Raw genomic sequence first — 23,683 nt, 5'->3', positions numbered from 1 at the left:
TTTAATGAATGGGTGATGCTACTTAAACTATGCATTTGCTAAAATATCTCCTCTCTCAAACGTATAATATATGGGTGAAATTAGACATAATTTGAGTTGGAAGTTGGATTTTGACAGAGACAGACAACAAACACATACCCAGAACTACAATTATTTACCTCACCATGTTGGGGGCAATTGGGTCAATTTGGTTTGCATGGGGTGCTTGCTAAGAAAGAAAATAAAAGTGGGAAAGAGGGTACGGTGCAACAATTGAGAGAGACCCATTGCCACTGTCAGTGGTTTTGTTTCAGCAACTGAGCACCACCACCACCCATTCCTCCATTCCCACACTTTCTCTCTCTAGAATCCCACTCTCTCTCTCTCTAGTTTCTTCGTCTGGGTTCTTCTCATCCGCCTGCATTCCCTCAAGAACTGCCGATGACGACGGCGCCAGAGCTTCTGGATGTTCATCCCCCCGAGCTCACATTCACATGTAATTTGCTAATTTCCCACTTTTTTTTTTTGGTTCCTAACTTTGATTAGTATTATTTCATCACACCTAAGAAACAACCGATCGCACTTTCTTGTGTAATTATTATTATTAATCGTGTCTTGTTTTGTTTCCCCTTTGCAGTTGAGGTTAAGAAGCAGAGTACGTGCTCGATTCAACTCGGCAACAAGTCCGATCACTATGTTGCTTTCAAGGTAATGTAGTTGCTTCAAACTTTCACAGTTTTTTTATTTTTTTATTTATTTATTTTTTTTAATTTTCTGAATTGCTTATTGTTTTTTGTAGATCGTGTGTTGTGTGCATGGAAACATATATGATTTAGTCACTTTTGATGAAAATGTGGCCGAAATTGAGAAAAATTTGGGTTTGATTTGGGATTAAGGAGATGAATTGGGTGTGCTTAATGTTTTGGTTTGCTATTTGGCAAAATTTGTTTGCAGGTGAAGACCACTTCTCCGAAGAAATATTGCGTGCGGCCGAATGCAGGCATTGTAAAGCCCAAGACAACATGTGATTTCACAGGTCTTGTGTTCTTCATCTCTCTTCATCTTGGGGTTTTTGTGTTTTTCTGTAATGTGTTGTTGTCCCTGTGGTTTGAGTCCTAATGCATGCATTGATGATATGTCGTCTTAGGCGAAGCATTATATGTTATGATTGTCAACACGGATCAGATATTGGAACACGAATTTACTTGATTGGAATTGACAGTCTACCAACGTTTTGCTGTTCATACATGTATTGTAATGAGTCTGTTTGTAAGATTATGAGGACATAATGTTAAGCGTAAACTTGCATCCACATTGTTAGTTGCCTGTTATGGCGCAGACCCAAAATGTAGCGCTGAAACTAAATGGATTTTGACTCTTCACCTTTTTGGTCAATGCAGTTACTATGCAAGCTCAGAATGTAGCTCCACCGGATTTGCTGTGCAAAGACAAGTTCCTAATCCAGAGCACTGTTATTCCTTTTGGGACAACTGAAGAGGAGATTACATCTCAGATGGTAAGATATTAAGAATGATTGGCCGTCTCTTGGTCAAAGTTGTTCGGTAAAATTCTCGTTTTAACTTCTCAATTTTTTGGCAGTTTTCAAAAGATAGCAGCAGATACGTTGAAGAAAGGAGGTTAAAAGTGGTGCTTATTAGCCCACCCGCATCCCCAGTATTTGTACCAATCAATGGAGAGTCGAAGCAAGATCCATGTTATGACACTTCAGTGAAAAAGGATAGGGTTTTGAGTGGAGTTGAAAATGTACCTCCGAGCCATGGGGTAAGAGCAATAATGTTGTCCGTTGAACTGAATTCTTGACTGATCTCTTATCCTTCTTCGTTTGTTTGATGTTCATCTCTTATTTATTGTTCCTTCGTTCTGTGTATGTGTTCGAATATTCCTTCTTCGTTTGTTTGATGTTCATCTTTTATTTATTGTTTCTTTGTTCTGTGTATATGTGTTCGAGTATTAATTTTTCTTGATTATTTGCATGTGTGTGTGAGTGCCAAATGATATTTGCACTAGCATTTTAATGTGGTAGGCAGCATTGATTTTCATCTGTCTGTTAGTAGGAGTAAATGATTTTGTGCAAGTGTTATTTTATATTGTAATCAATTTTGAAATCAGATGTGTCAAAAAAGAGTTGTTCACATATTGTAATAAACCATAATCTGTTTTCCATGTGCCGGGTTGCTGAGGATGTTAACGCGTTTGAAACTTGTAAGGACGTGGATGAGTCAAGAGCAGTTAAGGATGTTGCGGCATCAAAACCAGCTAAGGATGTGGAGGAATTGAAACCAGCTAAGGACATGAAGGATTTGAAACCAGCTAAAAATATGGAAGAATTGAAACCAGCTAAAAATGTGGAAGAATCGAAAACAGCTAAGGATATGGAGGAACTGGAACCAGCTAGAGGTGTTGCTGAGTTGAATTTAACAAAGGATTTTGAGGAACTGAAATCAAAGCTAAATACAGTGGATTCAAAGCTAAAAAAGGTCTGTTTTTCTCATCTAGATATCTTTATAGCGTGGTAACCATGAAAAACTTATTTTTGACAAAAGGTGTTGTCATTCTCATGGAAGGATAGTAGGAAAGATATCTGAATTTAAGAAAGTTGACAGGGGAATAATATGGGAAGAGGTTACTATTTAAGCATGTTGAAGTGCCGTAGTTAACTGTGAATTGTTGCAAATACATTCAGCAGTAAGATTTCTCACACTCTCCCACCCCCGCTCCTCCTCCCGTCCTCCCTCTTCCACATTCCATATTCCATTGTGGTCGACTAGGCTTATAATGCATCAATTCTTTTCATTCCTGGGTAGGAAGATCGTATCCCATACGTGGCCCAATTCCGGGTGTGTGCGCTCCTCAAATTGCCGTTGGGTGGATCCTACTTTCTAGTACTCTTTGTAATGTTAACATTCGTGTGACCCCTCATTGAAACTGTAAATAGAAGTGATCTTAAATTTGTCACATGTTCTTTGCAGGCTGAACTTACCATCATGAAGTTAATGGAAGAGAGTAGCAGGTCCACTCGAGAGAAGAATATGCTTAAACATGAATTGGTGAGTAATTTATCCCTCGAATCCTTCACTTTTCTATTATCTTCATCAGAGGATAGCTGCATGATCGGTAAATGTAGTATGCGTTCTCTCCCATAACCGCCTTTGAATCAGATAGTATGAAGAATGAGAGATATGGATGAGTAGATTTTCCAACCAATCAATTCATTATTTTGTTTCAGTCTTCTTTTTTCATCGTTTGAACCTCGCTGCTCTTATGTGCCCCGTCTGGAGATCTGATGTCCGCCTTTTCTCTTCGTAGGAGTCGTTGAGGAGGAGGAAGAACAATTTAAAAACAGTCACGGTTGGCTTCCCACTCTTCCATGTTTGTATGGTTGCCCTCGTCAGTCTAGCAATCGGATACTATATCCATCCGTAGAGACAATTCTCTGTCCTGGATCTTAGACAGTGAAACGAAGTTGTTTTTCCTTCTCTGACTGAGTGAGAAGGATCTGCATGCATGTTTCTGACACCAAAGATGTTCTTCCGTGTGATGCGTAATATGTGGATATAATCTGAATTCTGCATGTATGAACTTCTCCCAAATAATGTTTTGTTTTGTAAAAAATGTCCTGTGGATGCCAAGTTTGTTTTGAAGCTTATGTTCCAAGAAATTCAGTGATCAGATGAGCGTGATTAGGTTTTCGAATGTTAATCAAAAAATTGATAAACATTCGAAATTCAGTTGAGAAGTACCACTAAACTAAGAGCTAGTTGGTAATCTTCCTTTTCGGCATAAGGCGTAGGCCAAAAGGGTATTTTCATCTATTGATGATTGCTCGTTTGTACGAACGACATTAATCTCTTCCATAGGTGATGAAAATGGTAACGACGAGCCAAAAATCTTATCTTATTTTTCATCTAACCGTTGCAAAGATATATTAGATCCCTATATGCAAGATCTAACCGTTGATTTCTTAGACCACTCAGTCGATGCAATTTCCGAAATCAAAAAATTTGAAAGATCATTACAACACCAATCACACAAAACTTACAAGGGCATCAACTGTGGTAAGGATTTAACCTAATCAGCAACCTATGCAGACATGAAAATTTCCGAACCACCACACGAAACAAGCAGCTCATCCAGTGTAAAATGCTGTCACCACACTCCAAAATCTCCTTTGTATGAACAAATGCACACTGCAGCCACTCTCAAGCACAACCTATACATTACATAAATTAGTGCTCATCTGTGATTGTGTATAAGTAGTTATATATGTGTGTTAGTTCCGTCTCAATGCCATTGATTTCCAATTTCTTCAACGGGTGAGCCTGGAACGAAAGGCACAAAACCCCGCCCGCCAAAAACAGGCCGCATGAAAGCATTATCAAATCTTCGCCAGTAATGGTGGACGGTGTGAGAAGGAGAGCTTAAGAGCATTCGTAAACTAGTTGGACGGGGTATGTCCGTGGGTCCTATGTTTGCCTCTGAATCTTCCACCCCACAGTTCGCTTCTGAATCTTGGCCATTGCCGAGTAGTGGCACAACGATTGATTTTGGACTAGACGGTTCAGAAGATATCATACTCGAGACGTGTTTTGAGACAGGAAGCAAGATTCTCACAAGCGGTTTGGTCATCAAACCAAAAACCTGCATAAACAAAAGGATGTAATATACCAAACCAATAATTTGCGGGTTTATATACAAAATGTGTCCCGAATGAGTCCGGATTTCAAGTCGCTGGTGTCTTACCACTGTGCTGAAAAGAACAACTGTGATGGTGCTGGTGATCATGATCGCATTCGCACGCAAGTCCGTATGGCCAGACCTATTAAACTGCATACGCATTCACAACAAAATATCAATGTTTGTGTGATAAAACTTTCCCAAGCAAAGATCACGAGTACACAATCATGAAGTTCTTCTCGCTTTTATCCAACTGTCTTAAAAGTCCCGAAGATTACAAAAAATGAGTTTCATAGGCAACAGAAAGGACTACATAGCGTTCAATCTTTACCTGATTATAAGCAAGTGCCATTGAAACAGAGCCACGCATAAGCCCCGCCCACCAAACTGTAACCTGAAAACCGGGAAATGTGCAGAGATCTGTAATATTTCATTCGATTCAAAGAATGTACACCAAAAGAGCTAGAATTGGATAAACTCCTACTTGCTGCTTTAAACTAAGCTTGTCTTGTGGAGATTTCTTAGTCAAGTTGGATAAGAAAGACAAGGGAAAAACAAAGGCTGCTCTTCCAATCAGAACGAGTACCAACAGTATCGAACTCACCGCCATGGATTTTCCAGGGCTGAACAATGAAAATACAGCAAAGCAAAATTAACCAACTAACGGAGATCAACTAAACACGTTGTACAAGACGTAACGAGTTTAAAAGGAGGCTGATTTCCTCTTTTTGCACTGATCATACCTATCACTCACAAATCTCCACTTGTCAATGTCCAGGGTATCCATGCCGACATAAAGAAAGATAAAGATCTCCGCCACAAACGAGAGAGTGGCAAAAGTATGCCTGCATTAGTTTGTAAAGAGAATGAAACATCAGCAATGTTTTCCACAGGTTTTGACAGATCGAATGAGAATGCCTCTCAATTTTCCAGGAAGATGTTTATGGATATTTAACGTACTTAGTTGTCACTCGTGAACTTTCAGTCACGTTATGCCATGTGTAGTGAGACATAACAATTCCGCAAAAGAACACAGTGAGAATGGCACTCAAATAACATAGCTGAATGATAAATCAAAATTTTGTTTTATGGTCAGAGTTCTTTTTAGATAAGAAACAAAATAAAAGAAACACGATGTACGAGTTGTCACAAATCTTACTTCAGACAGCATGTATGACAGGTAAGCCATGAGTATCATAAGAGCTACTTCGCGATCAGTTGAGTGCCTGATTATTGAAAATTAGAGAAAACAAGTATAAGAGCACTACTCGAAGTCACGTTTAAAAACTCCGTCTCTCACTGTAAGTGTAAAATTATACAAACCTGCCGAAGTAGAGCTTCTTGATGATAAATGCACTTAGTAGTCCAGCCTGCAAGAAAGTAGCGTTAAGAAAAAAAGATGTATGTGTCAGCGATTTATTTTGGGAGAGAGAGAGAGAGAGAGAGGGAGGGAGGAAGGGAGGCTTACTACGATTCCCAGGATTGTACTTGTAACAAACAAATATAAAAAGTTTCCAAAAAATTGCAAAGCAGTGCTTGTATTGATGTGAGAGAGATCGAAGCTCTGGATTGCATTGAAAAGCACTATTGATGTAGCATCATTAACGACACCTTCCCCAAAAACCAGGCTGTACAACAAAGGCGTTTCATCCTGATTCAGCACCTGCATTCAAAAGTTTGGATTAATTCAGTCGTCGTTAAATCTGCAACAGGAGCACATCCTTCACAGGACACAAAGACCATGCATACCTGTAAGGTGCAAACAGAATCGGTTGCAGAAAATATCGCGCCAAGTGCTGCAACCAAGGGACTGATCCAATTAAGCAGAGAATAACAAGATAAAAACAAAACAACAATAATTTGAAGTCATAAAGTATACCAAGATAATCTCCAATCTTGAGGGAACCGACACTGAACTTGTGAAAAAAGTGCATTGCACCTGGTTCAAAATACAAAAGAATTCATGAACAACCATTAAAACCATCCTTGAAATGATCCGCTGGTCAATCAAAATCGAAGAAGCTAGTAACGCAGAAGCTTGTTTGAAACCAATTATACTGAAGAGGCAGTCCTGCTCATACTTTAAACGATTAATTGTTTCGAACATTTTTACTATGCACAAATATCCTAACACACAAGTGTCTCACATCTTTAAACCTTCCAGCAGAAACCTATGCTACAAAAGCTAAAATCCTCAGGTTGTCGAGTTACCTAACGATATGATGGCAAAGGATATGAGAGTTCCAACAGCACCAAACGTCATGATAGTTATGAAATTACGAAAAAATTGCTTCTTCTTTACCTGGAACCTGGTGACGTTGAGAAGAAAAGATCGATTATAATGTACTGCCAACTTCGCGAGTAAAATAATCGAAATAAATACTTACTAAATTCCATTAATATACTCTTTTAAAGTTTACATCGATCGAGTTATCGAGCAGAACTCCGGTCATTTCATGCCGTTTATGTTACTTTAGATAAATTGGCAAACTTATATCAAAAGCAACCAACCATATACCGATTGCGTACGTCTTAAAGCTTAATTAAACTGATTAGACAAACCCATAATTACAACACCTAAATGAGTAAATTGCGAATCTGATCAGGAAAACAATCAGTTAAAACCGCATTGAACTTACCCGGCATTAAAAATGATCGGCGGAAGCAGATATATAAAGAAGAGATCTTCACTAAACACTAACAAACGTGAGCTTTTTCCTCCGGTTGTGAGCAAAATTACAACTCCTGTGCACAGTCCCTGCCCACCAACACAAAAATTCCCGCAAAATCATTTCCGGTTCTCCATAAACACACACATATAATAAATACATATACAGATACGTAAGTGATTTCCGCACATCCATTTCCTCTCCTTGAACAAATCAACGGACAAAAATGAACAGGGATGTGCGGAAATCATTTCCTATACCGTCGTAGAACAATAAAAGCTGACTCACAATTACAAGGGCTGTGATGGACTCATTCATCCATCGACTTTCTTCCAGCAAATGACCGAGTAGAATACAAGCGCAGAGAAGCGCCACGAAAAGGTTCATCGAAACCACTGATGTGTGGTCGGAGGCCATCAGAATTCTCATTGATTCCGTTGCAATTGAGCTCGCATCGACCGCCATTGCTAGCAGTACCAGAGAGCAATTCAGTTCAAGTTGCACTTCGAGTTCACGTCAAGCCTTCGTTTCTGGGAAGCTGAAAAGTGGACAATTTTGCAAGAAACATTACATCTTTAACATTTTATTTTATTCCAACGATAATTTGCACTAGATTAATCTATATTATTCAAAGCATACTGATCTGGTCAACTTCGGGAGGAGTGCAAAACAGAAGAGAATTAGACATCAAGACAGTAGTGACTGCTGAGTTGACAACCCAAGTCAAATTTTCCGAGGCTAACTATTTCACCTTAAATTGTGGAAATTAAATAAAAAATATTCTTAAAAAAAAAAAAAAAAAAACTCATTTTTTGAGTAACTAACCAGTTTTTGGAGGTCAAAGTTTTGATCTTTGAACAAGAAAATTGAGGGGAAATGGTCCAAATTTGGATCTGGATTCTATAATTCCTACTGAAAAAAACTACCAAAATTCAAGATTTGTTAGTTCCAGAAAAGTTTAGAGAGAGAGAGAGAGCAGAGCAGGGGAGGAGTGAGAGGAGTGATGAGGAGAGGAAGAGAGACCGCTAAGCGAGTGGAATATATACGGTCGCCTCGCCTAAGGGGGAGTTTGAAATTGGAGGGAAGCTGACCGTTGATTGAGCGGCAGTGATGACAGATGGACGGTGGAGATGTAAGTAAGCCTGTGTTTGACTTTAAGCGGCGGTGTTACGAGGTGTCTTGACGGTCTTGAGATTGAATGAAATATTCTCTGTTGTTGTGTTGTGTTGTGTTGTGCGTCATCATCATTGTGTTTGTGTATTTGTCGCCTTGAATGAAGGATCCTTTATTATTATTTTATTATTATTGTGTTACTTTTGCTTTTTTGTGGAAGGTCACTTTTTTGTTTTGCATGCGATTGATAGGGATCCGGCTTTCATTGTCATAGAAGGATTTGGATCCTCAGAGAGTTAATGGAGATGATCATTCTGATCAATCATCGTAGGTCATTAGATTTTTATTTAACGGCTACAAACAGGAAGTTCTTTTAAAATTATAATGATCGTAGCCGTTAGATAAAAATCTAATGGTCCACGATGATTGATCAGGAGGATCCTCTCCATTAGCTCAGGAGATGATTCAAATCCGTCATAGAATTCTAAAATGTTAAATTAATTTGTCATTTAATACTACGTTTTTGTGGTTTTTATTATTATTTATAAGTGAGAGGTTTTAGGTTCGATTTTCGTCAAAAGTAAATTTGAATCACATTATTTTAAATCCATTGTGAAGCTCAACTCACCATTTTTAAACTTAGTGTAGATAATTTTTTCATTTGTTATGAAAAAAATATTAATGTAATACAACCATTCATGCTTGGTAACAATCCATTAACACAAACAAGCTCACACGTTAAAAAAACTCTCTTTATCACTCAAAAGAGAGTGAAAATACAATTTGATATTTTATCATAAACTAAAATCATAGTCAGTAATTTTGTTTTCAGTTATTTTAAAAAGTATTTCCAAACGAGCCACAAATCTTCTACCTAGCCAGTAGGCTTGAAGGTGAACAAAGAATACAAATCCCGCTTCTGGTCACGTTAAAACTCTCACACTTATCATGCTGTGCAAATAATAAAATAAAATAAATATAATATCAATATGTTTAGCCCAAGGCAGTTGATTTTATTATTTAAAATCTTAACAAAATCTAGGTAGGTTTTGCCCATAAAATATAGAGAATGCAATGTGGCAATCGCTATAGACTAAATTCTCAAATATACAATTGAACAGGCCCTTTATGCAAATGGATTCTTATTTTTTCCAAAAAAAATAGGGATTAGGTGTGGGTCCATTCTATATCGAACTTCAACGATCTGAACCGTCTAAGTCTCAATTCATAAATCATCCTTATAAATATTCAATTCAATTCAAAATCATTTGCCTATTTAAAAATTTCATTGTTTCTTATATAACAAAGTATTCGTTAATTTTTTTAAAACCCAATTAGATGTTTAAATATTTTCGATTTAATTAATATTTTATAAGAATAATCTATAAGATGCAACTTAAAAAATAAACAATTTAAATCGTTAAAATTCGATATCGTATGATAACTAATATGTATTTTTATAAATAAAAAATAGATAATCTCATCTCTTAAAGACTTCTCACAATTGAATTGAACAGGACCGTTTAAGAATCTCAACGTATGGGCCAACCCCACCTAACACTGCACCACACTGGTTCCCCACGTTCGCAAGGCACAGTGCTGGTGAGGGTTCGTACGGCCACCATTATGGAAATCATAATCCCCACAGTCGCCATCAAAATATTTCTGACTTCTTCTTTATTGGTTAAAGAGAAAGGTTGAGAAATATCTTTAGATTCTTTATGAATTCTTAATCATTTCATGTTTTTAAGATAATATTTGTATGAAAATTGACGTTAAAATTATGAGATGACAAAAAGTTTCACTTTTGAGAGAGATTTCTTAGCATTTCTCTGGTTAAATAATAGGCGAGACGAGAGATTTGTCAATGTAACTAGAACACAGAATGCTATATTATGTGTCAATATACAATGTTGAGATATGTATGTTAAAAAGTTAATAACTTAAAAAGTAAATTTCCCACCACTTATATAAAAATAATTGGTGTACCACTCGTGTTCCGATCACAACAACAAAAATTTCTTTACACAAGACTATTTAGACACACAAAACTAATACGTTTATGAACACAAATTCTAATATAGTGGAATATGGATCAACCCTAAAGTGAGAAGAGAAAAGTGAATGAGGCTTTCTCAAAGTGAGACACTTCATAAATTTTTTACCACCTCATAGTTTAACGCACTCGTATTTTCGCTTGTCTTTCCATCCTCACTTGATCAGGCTGTATTTCCTAAACTGACTAACCTCCTTCGCAATGGAAATGCCCTATTCCTCTTTTTCAACCACTCACAAGGCCACTGAGATCAAATTGACTCAGTGGAAATGCGGATACAACATAAAGAACCTAAAAGAAGAGCATCCTCTTGTAAGTTTCTTACTCCATCACCCACCGCCGCTCGGCCCGTGTTAGAGAAGACGGTGCAAATCTTTGAAGAATGTCTTAAATTTCATGTCAACATTATAAAACATTGCTAAAAAAACATGAGGTGAAAAATATTCTCATTTTTTAAAAAGCGTCCTTAACATTTCTCAAGTGAGAAATGTGTTTAATTAAGTTGTACGGATGATGGTAATCTATTTGCAGTGTAGAAGGAAAGAGTAACATTAAGCAATTTGTGGTGCATGCTGCTTGACGATGCACCATTCATGGGTGCAAAGCCATGATAACTGCTTAGCTCAATGCCGGCACCTTTAAAGATCGATCAATACAATGCAGGTACAGGGACCGATCGAGTAGCGGAAGAAGAATCATCATCATTATATTAGATCAGTCAATCGCATGGTCCACAATCATCACCATTCTATTGCCACGTGGTTACGTACACACGTTCATTGTTTGATGGAGAAATTTTTGGACGAGCACACTATAACATGGCGTGTTATAACATAGTGAAAGACTTATTTTTCGCTACATTCTTTGAATTTGGTTTTTAATTTTATTTTGTTCACTGTAACTTAAAAGCCGTCATTTTATTTTTTGAAACTCAAAATTTGCTCTATTTTACCCCTGGAACTCAATTTTAGTCGTATTTTGTCTACTGAAACTCAAAAGTTGTCATTTTTCTATATAAAACTAAAAACCCGATCCACAATGTCTTAATTTTGTTAATTTCGTTATGTGGGATTGATTTGTATGCACCAGGCTAATTCATTTTTTTTTTCATCTCAGCAACTCAAGCAAGGCAACCCAAAAAAAAAAAAAAAAAAAAAATCAATACTTAATTTCTTCTTTTAAATTTAATATTTTATGATTGTTGAATGTTGAGTCCACAAGTCGAAGTGAAACGAATTTTGAATTTTAGATAATAGAGTGATAACTTTTGAGTTACAAGAAACAAAGTGAGATCAAAATTGAATTTCAAAGACGTAGCCAAAAATAGACTGATAGTGAATTTATATCATCATATAAAGGTTAAAGATCACATAAAGGAAAATTGATTGGAGAATTTTTTTACAGAGGTTACTATAGGGAGAATGACTTAAGTGTATCTTGAACCACTAATACAAAGCAAGAGAGATGTACACGTAACTTTATATTAGTAACTCATGACGCCATTGATGCCACCATAACAATGAACTTCTTTCATATACGTCTTTCTTTGCTAATAGACCATGTGTTAGATGTATCATGCATGGATAATCTAAAGAAACCAAATTTTCAAAACCAAATTTGTAAATCAAATAATATGGTTGTGGATGATTGGATTATTACTTAAACGATTGATTAACGTGCTTATTTCCTATTGGTAACGCATCATTTTCATAAATTTGGTTTAAAATTTTGATATCCCTAATATTACCCATCGTGCATGGACCCATTGTTTGCATGAGTTGCGCAACTCGTATAAACCCCAAAACCCATCTCACTGATTCTGTTTCCCAATTAGCCTCTCGCATGGATGTGTGCTTAATCATGATTATTGTGTTGATCTTCTCTTTCAAACACTCCTAATTTTTTTCCAGGTTGGCGTGAGATTAAAAGTTCTCTCCACTTTTCGTGCATGATTTCAAATTCAAAATCCTACGTAAGAAGTGCACGTCGAGAGTGTAATCTGACATCGAGAAAGTAGTGTTGTATCGTGTAATAAAATACAATTTCACCTGAATCTAGCATGTTAGTGGTAGTAAATCATGTGGACTGCTCAATCAGAATGACAGTATAAACATACACGATATTAGAAACAGAAGACCAACTATATACATTATTTTATTATTCTATACCGCTCATCTGTGACGAAGCCATCATGAGATCATTAGTTGTCTTTAAAAACCTTATGTATATTTGTTTGTATATTGTATTGACCCTTATAAACAGATAAGGGAAACCAAATTACAACCTCATCTTCATACTTCTTCTATTTTCTTATATCATACTAGCATTTGCCTTCACACTTTGTGTGTATGAAAACATTTTTTAGAAAAGAGTATTGTTATTCATACTATGTTTTTATATCACATTTCTATACTACCTTAGATGACATATAATGTGGACAGCTACATCATTTGAAAAATTTGCAAAACCCAAAGAAATGAAGGAAAAAGACTTCTCATATACCACAATCATCATTTAATTAACTTTTTTTTTTAATTATTAGTTTATTAAATAATGAATTAAATTTAAAAATCTGATTAATTCAAATGATGTAGTTGTCCACATCAAATAACACCAAGGTGATATGAAAATGTGATACAAAAATATGGTATGAATATCATTACTCTTTAGAAAATGAGGAGAGAGATAGAGAGAGAACGTGGGGGGGGGGAGTGGGAGGTTTTTGTTTTTGGTTTTATTTATTTATTTTAAATATTAGAGATATTTTAACATTATTTGTAGATGAGGTTTCAATAAAAAACAGTAAAATTTGAACTTGTGAAATTACATTATTACCCATCATTTTTTTTTGTGTGATAGAAGACTAAGTTGTATTTTCACCATCTTTTGATTGACAAAGAGTGTTTCATTAATTAATAGAGATTTGTCTTCATTTTCTCTCTTCTTGTACGAAATACTTTGGTTGAAAAGGCTTGATAGTCTTCAACATTACTCCATAGTGTCCTACATCCACCCTTGACAAGCCTCTACAAGTAATAGTAGTTGTCGACATACGCTGGCATAAACTTTCGACAAATGTTGATAGAAATTGGCAGGTGCCTACTAGGTGCTCGACGACATGACCCAATAAAGCTTTTTGGTTGATATTATGACTCTATTATTTGAAAATCTTAGCTACGCCATTGCAGCTCACGTACCATGCTCAAATCAAATGAAAAATCGAGAGTGAGAATAACAATGCCATAAACATATAACTTGTTTGGGTGTGCTATTAAAATGATTGAAAGAGCTTTTAAAGAAAACGTTTTTGGGTTCCAAAAACGTGCTTTTTCAAGATTTATTTACATTTTTGCTAAGAATTAGTTCCAAAAATATTTGCACCAAAATACTTTCAACCATTTTAAAGACAACATAAATATATGGTAATATTACACTAATAAGATTGCCGAAAAGCTAGATCTTATTATAAGGGGCCTAAGACGAACATCGCGAAGATCATATTCAACATGGGCTTAACCAGCCCAGACGGTTGTTGTGGGTTCTTGAGGGGGTTCTCAAGGAGTTGGGCTGGGCTATATAGTCAGTGGGCTTGGATCCAATAGCTCCTTGGCTAACCCTGTATGGATACTTGTTGGGTTGGTTTACCACCGTCTCCAAATTCCAATCAACTCAATTTTGTCTTCAACCCAAGATAAATGAAGGTGATAAAAAAAGGTATTAGCCTAGTGTATTAATAAAAAAGTTAGGTCTTATCATTGAGGATCTAACGACATTCAATCTTCACTTTCTACGTGTACAACTAAAATTTCACTTACGTGGTTTTGCTAAATGAAATCAAATTGTTGGTTGGACTCGAGATTTTGCATTTCATTTCAACAACACAATAAATTATATACACAAAATTTGAACTCAATAAGATGTCTTGCATAAGCCCTTGGGATTAGCTAAGTGGAGAAGAAGACTGGGTGATCGGCTAGGATTTTAGAAGAGGTCCATAGTTTAAAAGGAAAATTAATGAAAATAGTTTTAAAATTTTGAGTTTTAACAATAAAGATAAAATAAATGGTAAAGTGAATAGTACCATGATTGACTTTTTAGTGTAAAAATATGGTTTTTCATTAAAGTGAACAATACGGGAAGTTTTTCGTTAAAGTTCACTATTTAAATCCTTTCCATGAGTTACGATTATCAATGTCTATATCAATAAGAGACAAAAATGTTTAATAAGAAGACATTTCACTTTTGATACTTAGTATTACGGTTTAATGATATTTTTCTTCACTTATTAGTGAAATGTTTTAGGTTTGAATATCATGACGCCGAGTTCGCAACCGATTTATTTCTCTACCCCTTTAGTGTAAATAAATCATTGTATAAAAAATAAAAACATGTTCGCACTCTTTTTTTATCACTTTGCGATATCCCATTTTTCTTAAAGTTTAAATTGAATAAATCAAAGTTTTTTTGACAAAGGAGTTAAAATGTTAGTTGTTAGGAGCAATGTTTAAAATATCGGTATGGGTGGAAATATTGATATGTAAATTTGTGGAAATATCGATATGTAAATTTGTGAAAATATAAATGGATATATTGAACATCGATATTGATTACTTTTGATGAAAATGATGGAAATTTAAAATGAAACTTTATGGATTGTCAAACATTGGTTTGGACGAAATATAAGAGTTTCTCAGATATTTAACATATGTGTTAGAAATATCGACGATATATGTCGATTTTAGTCTAAACATAATTTTTCCAAAATGAGGTAAAGTTTAGACTTAATTCCCAATTTTCACATTTTTCTCTTTTTGGATACATTAATGAAAATATCGACTGTAAAAAAAAAATTTAAACACTAGTTAAGAGTAAAAGAATCGATAAAGATCAAACTCGTACTACAATGTACAAACGTTGTTTTTCACTATTGCAGTTAAAATGTTATCTATAAATCAAAGTAAGAAAGAAAATTTACTCAATCCCATTACCACTTTAACAGGTTAAAATTTGTTTGAAATCAAATTATTGGTTGGACTCAAGATTTTGCGTTTGATTTCAACAATACGACAAATTGTATACACACAATTTGAACCCAAGAAGATGTCTTGCATAAGCCCTTGGGATGAGCTAAAAGTGGAGAAGAAGACTGGGCGATGGGCTAGGATTTTAGAATAGGTCCATAGTTTTAATCCTTTTAATGAGTTACGGTTATCAGTGTCTATAACAATATGGGACAAAAATGTTTAATAAGAAAACATTTCGTTTTCAATATTTAGTCCTACAGTTTAATTGTATTTCTTTTCACTTATTAGTGAAAGGTTTTAGTTATAAATTTCATGAATGTCGAGTTCGCAACTGAATTATTTATCTACCCCTTTAGTGTAAATATATCATTGTATAAAAAATTTCGCACTTTTTTTTCCTTTTCACTTTGTGGTATCCCATTTTTCTTAAAGTTTAAATTAAATAAATCAAAGTTTTTTTTTAACAAACGAGTTAAAATGTTAGTTGTAAGGAGCAATGTTTAAAATATCGGTATCGTTAGAAATATTGATATGCAAATTTGTGAAAATATGAACGGATATATCGAATATCGATATTGATTACTTTTGATGAAAATAATGAAAATTTAAAATGAAACCTTAAGAATTGTCAAACATTGGTTTTAACATAATATAAAAGTTCCTTAGATATTTAAAAAATGTGTCAGCAATATCGATGATATATGTCGATTTTAGTCTAAATTTAGTTTCTCTGATATGAGGTGAAGTTTAGACTTAACCCCCAATTTTCATATATATGTTTTATATTTTCATGAAAATCTCGACCGTATCGAATAAATTTTAAACACAATTAGAAGTAAGGGGATCAATGAGGATCGAACTCACACTAAAATGTATAGACATGATTGTTTTTCATCTCTACAATTAAAACGTTATCTACAAATCAAGTGGGGCCCGTGGGCACGTGTTGGCAGTTGGCGCAGCCAAACAAATTGAATAAAAAGACAAAAACCCCTCAACCGTCCCCACTGGAGTTGTTGTAGCCTTGCTTTGCCACCTCTTATTCGCTCCCTCTCGGTGTCGGAGCAGCAGAAAACCCACGCACACTCAAATTATCGTTTTCCAGTTTCAAATCTCACTCCAAAAAAAGAAACGAAAGAGAAAAGTGGGATTCTCTCTCCCTCTCCCTTCTAGGGTTTCCGCTTCCGCCATTGCCACGCACGTTCGCGCATTCTCTTTCCGCCACTGCGACCATTGCTTGCTCCGAGCTCGCCGGAACTTTCGATTGCTGCCGGTTGGGATTCTCCGATTCGGTGTCGTTTTTGGTAATTGCGAGGCGTTTTGTTGGGACTCGGAGGAAGGCTGCTTGTGCGGACTGTGGTGTAGGTGAGGTTCATCTGCTGCTTGAATTTTTATTTCGATTGTTTCAAGTGGTTGATTAAGCATTTATGCGAATTGCTCTTTAGGTTGAAGGTTTTTGTAGGGTTTTGAATTGTGGTTTGCACATTGATGAATTCGATTTTTTAGTTTTGTTTTGCTAAATTTGTGTTTAGAGTAGCGGTTATTTATGCGTTTGAATTGCAAAAAAAGATGGACTCTTTCGTGCAATTGCCCGTGCATTTTGAAATGTGTTGCTGTATGAATTTATTTTTACTCCCAGGTTCACAATCCGCGTAGTGATTTTCGGTTTTTCTGTGGTAATGATGCGAGGCTGGATAGTGTTCGTACGGTCTTACATGGACTCTTTCTGGGACAGTGGAAGTTAGTAGAGCGTATTGTTACATACAGGTATACGAGTCTCGATGGTATGTTCACTTGGAAGTGGGAGGATGGCTGTCATGGCAAGGCTTCTGGCGGGCGGGACTGTCTCACAAAGCATAACAGGTACAATATGAATTTTTTTTTTTCTTCTTGTTTTGTCAAACGGTAGATTTGTTAGATTAGAGAGCCGACGGGGTTTGAACCCACACCATGGTGCAAGGGCAACACTCCTCTCCACCACTGTGGTTGAGGGCCACTTGCATGGTACAATATGACTTTGGGGTTGTATGTTTTTGTGCATTTTGTGGGCTTTCTACACTCTGCCTCACTTATGGTCTATCTATGCTTAGTGGAACTAATTATTTTTTCTTATAAGCAGCACTCAAATGCCCCGTTTTGGTTTGTCATTAACCTCATTCCCTGTATACTCTGTACAGAAGATGTTGGCCATCAGAAGTTTGCCGCTCAAATAATTTGCAGAGAATTAAGTGAGGCAAGCGAAGCTAATTTGCTTGACGAAAAAGGTGATTTCTTTATTTAATTCAGACGCACCTTTTTAATAAAGAAGTGTATTTGTTCTATGGTCACGGGGTTAATGATAATCTGGTGATGGTGGTTTCAACTGGGACCATCTTTTATTCGACATTATAATACTATATATTTATAAACATAATTAAGAACATTTTTATCAAATTTGCCAGATTAATGTGCACCTATAATTGTTTTCATTCCGTTTCTTAAAATCTGGTTTTCTAGATGCATATGTATCACAGTTCTTGGTTCAATTCTGTATTATAACATTTTATAGTTTCACGTAAGCCTTTAGTTTGTAGTTCGATAGTTTTGTTTGATGATTTCCATCTGGGTCTGCAGATATGCATGTGTTTGGTTTGAAGCCGATGGATGATCCTTTACATCTGGTAAGGTTTAGATTACATCGATTTGCCCATGTATGCTGCGTATTTCTGCTTTTGCAAAGAAATAACTTGTACGTTATCATGTGGGTATATAACACTGTTCAAGCTTGTACTACCAATACAATAGTGGTCATAACTTCCTTAACTGGAAATAAAGGAGACCTTAACCATCTAAGTCTCTAGTGACTTCTTTTGCTAATAAATGAGCATGAATTTATTTCATGGGGGCGAATAAACTTCAAGTAGTGGATAGTTGCAGTAACACATTGAAGAAATTAAATGGTTGCGAAGTCATCAAAAGTCAAATTGAGTACAGTGGATCAATGTGATGTTCAGCAATACTATGGTCCCTGTCTCGGACCAAAATTATTGGTTACAAATGTGTTGGTTTGAATTATGGTGCAGTGAGAGGCTGAGTGGAACTATAGACAGTTTTCTGTGCGCTTGCTGTAGGAACCTTATGACTTCTTGCATACGGTAATTGATATGGACTATGATTTTGTGGTTAGCAGAAAAGTAGGTAAAGTTCCTTGGGGTTTATATCCAGGGACGAGGGGTTGAATCTGGCCTTTACCTTGGTTTGAGGTCTTGTGGATGGGAGAGGACTACCATCCACTGTCCTTTACTGGACTGAGAAATTAATACATTTCTCTCAGGTTTAGATTTATGTAGGTTAAACAAGATATCATCACTTGACTAGTGACTACTTTAGCCTGTGAGAGTGTTTGTGGCAGCAATAAGCCCTCTGCTTCTGTAATCTCCAAAAAATTTGATTATGCACAACACAAGTTGCCTTTACTGCATGGAGTGTGTTAGATATGAAGAATATTGCTTTTTATATAGCTGATCTGCTTTAAGTCTTTAAGTAAAAAATAAAAAAGGTACCTGATTGATCCATGTAATTGTTTATATCTGATGTGTTTGTGTGGTTTTATCTCTATGCATAACCTCTATTTAATTTGATTATTTAACATACTGTGAAGGTGTGTTGCAATGCTTGTAAAAAACCAGTCAAGGCCAGTCAGTATGTGGCTCATGCAGGTTTGGAGGTCTTTTTTTTCTGCTATTTCCTTCAAAATAGTTTTCTCTGTGTTCCTTAGGTTTTTCATATGTAGACACACAAGTTTGTTTTCCCTTTCTTATGTGTGTATGTGTGTCAGCCCAGTATTCTTGCGCTTTACAATTTGAAGCATGCTACCATGTAAGAAAATACTCGATGCTAGCAACCAGTGGAAACCTTTGGATTTGAATTAGTTCTCTTCATAATATTTATTGCTCAAATGTTTGTATGTGGTGTGTTGCATGCTCGATGGAGAAAAATGTGTTGCATGCATAGCCCAATTCATATTCCAATCTAGGATCTCTCAATATGGCAGATACCTTATCCATGTTTATTGGACTGCAAGTAGTGTTTGCCGATTGGTTCCTTCCTAACTCTTTAAGTGTGCTGGATGGCCCGAAATTTTCAGAACTTTGTAGGTCCTTAAATTCTATGCAGGAAACTACTTTGGAGCTTGATGGAAGTATGGGGCAAAGGAAGCCTCCGAAGAAGGAGAGGAAAAAGTTATCAATTGCTCATTCTAGTATCCTTTATTTATTTATTTCAATAGTAAAGTTTAGTGTTTTCCTTGTTCTTTCTTACTTTTCGTACTGATGCCTCAGCCCGTTTCTCTTATTCATTTCTATTTGAAACAAAGTGGAGTAAAGTTTAGTGTTATGGAAGAGTTAATAGTAGTTATTAATATAACACCATTCTCTGAGTTTCTTTTTTCAAGTAGCATCTTGGTGCTATTTTTTTTTTTTTTTTCTTTTTTTTTCTGATTCAGTGGATAATGTTACCAAATGGTGTGACAATTTGATGATTCTTAACCTTTTCTAGACCAGTCCACTTTAGTTGGAGAGCTAGAACGATCTGAATCTATAGATGCAGATGATATCTCTGTGTCACGATTCCAGTTGGATGGGAAAATGGGAATGAATCCTGGCTCTTTTATGGAGGCAAAAAGTAACTGTTTATTGTGCTTAATGTTGTCTTCAATTTGATATCTTGACTTTCCAAATTTTGAATTTCTGTTTTGTTTTTATCACCTTTTTTTCTTTCCTTGCCCGACTTGTTACCTTTTCACCATTAGGGTGCAATTTTCCATTTAAATCATGTTCCTGAACAAATGAATCAGGCTGTAACTTAGGGCCTGGTAAATGAAGTATTGGCATTTTGCAGATTTTGTTTATATATAAGATTCTCCCTAGAGTTTAGTTCTATTCTTAATATCATCTAGCAAAGTCATAATGGCCTTCTTAAGTTGATTTGCTCAAGTGCACTCCTCCCTCCTTTATTTTCCACTAGGAAGGAGTGCATGACTTTTTCAAAGAGCAAAAATGAGCTCCCAAATAAAGCAATCAAATAAATTATTATACAGCTATTCTGCATAAGGATTTGTTCATATGTGTACCATTTCATATAGTGAATTCAACTTACGCGGATGTGACAATCATGATGGATGGTTCCGGAGTTAGTCCAGGAAATACCAATGGCTCAACATCTGTGATACTTCCACCAACAAAACGATTTAAAATGTACGATTGTTATTCTTGTGACCATTAATTATCTTTGCATTGTGATTATATACATACTTAAGTACTTTAAAAGTTTATTTGAACTTTGAACATATAATGCACACAACTGCTCTAGCTGTTTCCCTTTAGTCAGTTTCTTTCGCTTCCCTACTTCCTCTGATCTTATGCACAGCCAAATTCTGGACTGTCAATTTTCATTTTCCTCTTATAAGGATTTTGAGTACTTGTGCATTGTGTTTAATGAGCAATTTAGAGAAATGGACTCTTAGTGGCTTTAGACATTTACCCTGTAGTGGGGTCAGAATGAATGTCTAGACCATGGGCACTTCCTTTGACTTCTTCTTGCTACTTTTATTGATGCCTTATTGCAAAATTTTATATTTTTATTTTTGTTTATTAGCTACCTACCCATTGTGGGTAGGGTGATGCAATGTTACAAAAGTGGGATTCATTCTTGCATCCTGTAAGTCAAACGTAATGGCTTGTTGGAAATGTTCAGTCGCTTTATTTTTCGTTTTGTTTTTGTATTTATATAGAAGAAGCCTTTAAATGGTGTTGGATATTTGTCTTTCATTTCCATTAAATGATGCAAATGCCTTTTTCCCCGCTTGTAGGGTAGCAGGTCAGCAGCTGCCACTATCAGATGATATAGGAACAGCATCTGCTGTATCAAAACTTGCAAGTACTCAGGATGCATGTCCTTGTGAGGATCTTTAATTTTTGGAAGTTTTATATTAAATCATCAGCTTATACACTCTCATGTTGCTTGTCGAGTATTGAATATCCAATCACTTTATTTTATATTTTAAATCCTCCCTAATGTTAAAATAGAGCGAACTTTTCATGTATAGCTACCCTCATTACTTGGGCTTGAGTATATCACCACCATTTTTCATAGTATGAGAAGTTGGATATGGTTGATTTTGATGTTTGATTCTCATTACGCATTAATTCAGAGAACTTTTAGATTTCCACTCCACACCCTAGAGGAAACGAAGAACTGAAATTGGGAATAAACTACAAATGGATTTCATTGTTTCATTATTTTAAATATGCATAAATATGGTAACTATCACCTCTAACATAACTAAAACTTTATTGATTCTCTAGTTGCTTCTAAATTTATGGTGTATTCACGTCTAGGTATCTATTTCTTGCATGTGTGCAGATAGGGATTCTCCAAAAGGAGCCATTCCTGCAAGTGAAATACCTTATCCTGCTCTTAAGTATATGAAGTCCGGGCAAGCCCTTGAATGCTGCCTGCCAATTAAAGGTATGCTAATAATAGTGTCAGTTTGCTCAGTTCTTTTACTTTAGCATGCAAAGATTAACAATAAGGTCTTGGATCTTAAAGATGAGTCATCATATGTACTTTTTGAACTTCAATCGACTTCTTGGGAAAGTTTATCCTGATGATCATTCTTTCCCAATAATCTACTGTACGTGCTCTCTGTTCACAGTATTTGACAAAAAGTGTCGTATTAATCAGATTGTCCTCTTCCCCTTGCTACTAAAGTATATTACTCTCAAAGACGCAATCGGCTTCGGTCAGATCTTAGTCATCTTTATCATGAGGCAATGGCATCAACTGAGGAGCTTTGTAGTGACATGGTGAGTCACTAGTATGAAGGTGTTAAATGAGTATCGGACAACACTTTGGATTGCATCAAAACAAGATTGTCTCCCTCTCCCTTTTCCATCAAACTTTTTAGTGACAAACAGCTAATCTGAGATATAATTACTTAATTGTAAAACAGAGAGACTCACAGCATTTGCCTTCTTTACGGAAACCTGATCAAATTCTCGCACAAAATTCTGAAGTTTGCTTGGGGAACTCAGTAGGTTGCCAGCCTGATGGTGACTTCTCGAATCAGTTACCTGTGGATAATGTTCCAAGGCCTGAGGTGGCTAGTGTTGGTTTAACTAGAAGCAAAATTCTTTTGAAACCTTATTCCTTTGCGGGTAACTCAGGTATTCTTGAATCCTTTGTAAGATGTGTAGTATTTCATTAGAAGCGTACATTAGATTTGATCATACTTGTTTGTTCTGTAAGTACTTCCACAATGGTAAATAAATCCTTCACCCAGACAATTTCATTGGTTTTGTAGGACAATCACTGCGGACCATGCAACAGAAAACTGGCAGTGTTCACGTTATATAGGAGTCCTGGTAGGAAATTTTGCCTCGGTTTAGGTTCAAATTGAACCTAATACTTGAGGCTAGGACTTAGGTTTCTTTTCCGAAATTGACTATACTCATCATTAAAACGTTCATTCGAGGCCTCTACATAATAATCAATGACTGAGCAATGTTTGTATATCACTTGCTGTGCATGATGTTCCAAGTTTCTGTCCGAAGAAATGCTACTCTCTAATTTGTAAATATGACTATTTGTAGCCTTTTAATTGATGCAATATTCTCTCTGTTACGTTAGTTTCGTTGAAGTCGCCTTCCATTTACTATAATTCTTCTGTACGATCTTCGATCTGCTACATGGAGAAAAATTTCATGTCATCCTTTTTTTCCTATCCTGTGGCTATCGAAAGTTTGGTGGTGACGGAAACATGTTCTCCAATTCGATTACGAAATTAAGCGGGAGCTCTCAGTTGGCGGGGCCCTGGTAAGTTTCCATCAACATTTATCATTTATGCAATGATAGAAGCACAGGCCTAATGTGTGAAAACAGCAGGCAGCGCAAGACAAGACTTGTGCGTGACAGCAACAGACTTAAGACAGCCTCTTGTTATTGTGGTAAGATATTTTAATTAATTATGTCCTGGATATTTTGATCCTTAGATATAAACGGCAAGCAAGTTAAAGGTAATGCTAAATTATGTCCTTGTTCTTACTTCTTATGTGTGTGATGGGGTCTTGTTCCGAAAGCGTGTCTAGATATCATGATAAAAGAAACAC

The 23,683-nt window shown here is 35.9% G+C and overlaps 3 protein-coding genes across 14 annotated transcripts; 2 read left to right on the top strand and 1 right to left on the bottom strand.

The window, feature by feature from the left end:
• Positions 1 to 235: 235 nt before the first annotated feature.
• Positions 236 to 3,641, top strand: LOC137731684 (vesicle-associated protein 2-2). 2 transcript variants are annotated; one of them, XM_068470865.2, is made up of 8 exons: positions 236 to 475; positions 617 to 687; positions 934 to 1,015; positions 1,380 to 1,495; positions 1,579 to 1,761; positions 2,208 to 2,477; positions 2,970 to 3,047; positions 3,307 to 3,641. In XM_068470865.2, exons 1-8 carry the CDS (start codon positions 421 to 423, stop codon positions 3,421 to 3,423), a joined length of 972 nt encoding a protein of 323 aa, XP_068326966.2. In that variant the 5' UTR covers positions 236 to 420; the 3' UTR covers positions 3,424 to 3,641. The 2 variants fall into 2 exon arrangements, with proteins under 2 accessions (XP_068326966.2, XP_068326967.2); XM_068470866.2 differs by having other exon boundaries at positions 3,227 to 3,641.
• A 316-nt stretch (positions 3,642 to 3,957) lies between these two features.
• Positions 3,958 to 8,348, bottom strand: LOC137731683 (sodium/hydrogen exchanger 1). 2 transcript variants are annotated; one of them, XM_068470863.2, is made up of 15 exons: positions 8,169 to 8,348; positions 7,632 to 7,881; positions 7,314 to 7,432; positions 6,886 to 6,983; positions 6,554 to 6,613; positions 6,424 to 6,470; positions 6,143 to 6,337; positions 5,998 to 6,044; positions 5,834 to 5,900; positions 5,635 to 5,735; positions 5,418 to 5,519; positions 5,159 to 5,297; positions 5,006 to 5,068; positions 4,741 to 4,824; positions 3,958 to 4,638 (listed from the first exon to the last, which is right to left on the bottom strand). In XM_068470863.2, exons 2-15 carry the CDS (start codon positions 7,806 to 7,808, stop codon positions 4,282 to 4,284), a joined length of 1,656 nt encoding a protein of 551 aa, XP_068326964.2. In that variant the 5' UTR covers positions 7,809 to 7,881; positions 8,169 to 8,348; the 3' UTR covers positions 3,958 to 4,281. The 2 variants fall into 2 exon arrangements, with proteins under 2 accessions (XP_068326964.2, XP_088543637.1); XM_088687511.1 differs by lacking the exon at positions 8,169 to 8,348 and adding an exon at positions 7,983 to 8,108.
• An 8,194-nt stretch (positions 8,349 to 16,542) lies between these two features.
• On the top strand, positions 16,543 to 23,203 carry LOC137731880 (uncharacterized). 10 transcript variants are annotated; one of them, XM_088687701.1, is made up of 13 exons: positions 16,543 to 16,901; positions 17,235 to 17,399; positions 17,714 to 17,800; positions 18,150 to 18,196; positions 19,177 to 19,234; positions 19,663 to 19,776; positions 20,073 to 20,198; positions 20,659 to 20,770; positions 21,385 to 21,473; positions 21,939 to 22,043; positions 22,260 to 22,381; positions 22,528 to 22,741; positions 22,879 to 23,203. In XM_088687701.1, the coding sequence occupies exons 2-13, from the start codon at positions 17,318 to 17,320 to the stop codon at positions 22,929 to 22,931; spliced, it is 1,209 nt and encodes a 402-aa protein (XP_088543827.1). In that variant the 5' UTR covers positions 16,543 to 16,901; positions 17,235 to 17,317; the 3' UTR covers positions 22,932 to 23,203. The 10 variants fall into 10 exon arrangements, 9 of the variants coding, with proteins under 9 accessions (XP_088543827.1, XP_088543826.1, XP_088543830.1 ...); XM_088687700.1 differs by having other exon boundaries at positions 16,595 to 16,901; positions 17,226 to 17,399; XM_088687704.1 differs by having other exon boundaries at positions 16,604 to 16,901; positions 17,176 to 17,399; positions 17,656 to 17,800.
• The last annotated feature ends 480 nt before the right edge of the window (positions 23,204 to 23,683 follow it).

The sequence above is a fragment of the Pyrus communis genome, chromosome 16, assembly GCF_041283825.1.
Source record: "Pyrus communis isolate YQ-2024b chromosome 16, ASM4128382v1, whole genome shotgun sequence".
Taxonomy (NCBI): domain Eukaryota; kingdom Viridiplantae; phylum Streptophyta; class Magnoliopsida; order Rosales; family Rosaceae; genus Pyrus; species Pyrus communis.
This window is presented reverse-complemented; position numbering and strand designations above follow the sequence as displayed.

Coding starts and splice junctions, on each gene's coding strand:
- LOC137731684 (XM_068470865.2), top strand. CDS start 421: ATGACGACGGCGCCAGAGCTTCTGGATGTTCATCCCCCCGAGCTCACA. Junction 1,016..1,379: donor GACAACATGTGATTTCACAG/GTCTTGTGTTCT, acceptor TGGTCAATGCAG/TTACTATGCAAGCTCAGAAT. Junction 3,048..3,306: donor ATATGCTTAAACATGAATTG/GTGAGTAATTTA, acceptor TTCTCTTCGTAG/GAGTCGTTGAGGAGGAGGAA.
- LOC137731683 (XM_068470863.2), bottom strand. CDS start 7,808: ATGGCGGTCGATGCGAGCTCAATTGCAACGGAATCAATGAGAATTCTG. Junction 6,338..6,423: donor ATTCTGTTTGCACCTTACAG/GTATGCATGGTC, acceptor TTTTGAATGCAG/GTGCTGAATCAGGATGAAAC. Junction 4,639..4,740: donor TTGTTCTTTTCAGCACAGTG/GTAAGACACCAG, acceptor TTGTTTATGCAG/GTTTTTGGTTTGATGACCAA.
- LOC137731880 (XM_088687701.1), top strand. CDS start 17,318: ATGGTATGTTCACTTGGAAGTGGGAGGATGGCTGTCATGGCAAGGCTT. Junction 17,400..17,713: donor TGTCTCACAAAGCATAACAG/GTACAATATGAA, acceptor TACTCTGTACAG/AAGATGTTGGCCATCAGAAG. Junction 21,474..21,938: donor TACTCAGGATGCATGTCCTT/GTGAGGATCTTT, acceptor GCATGTGTGCAG/ATAGGGATTCTCCAAAAGGA.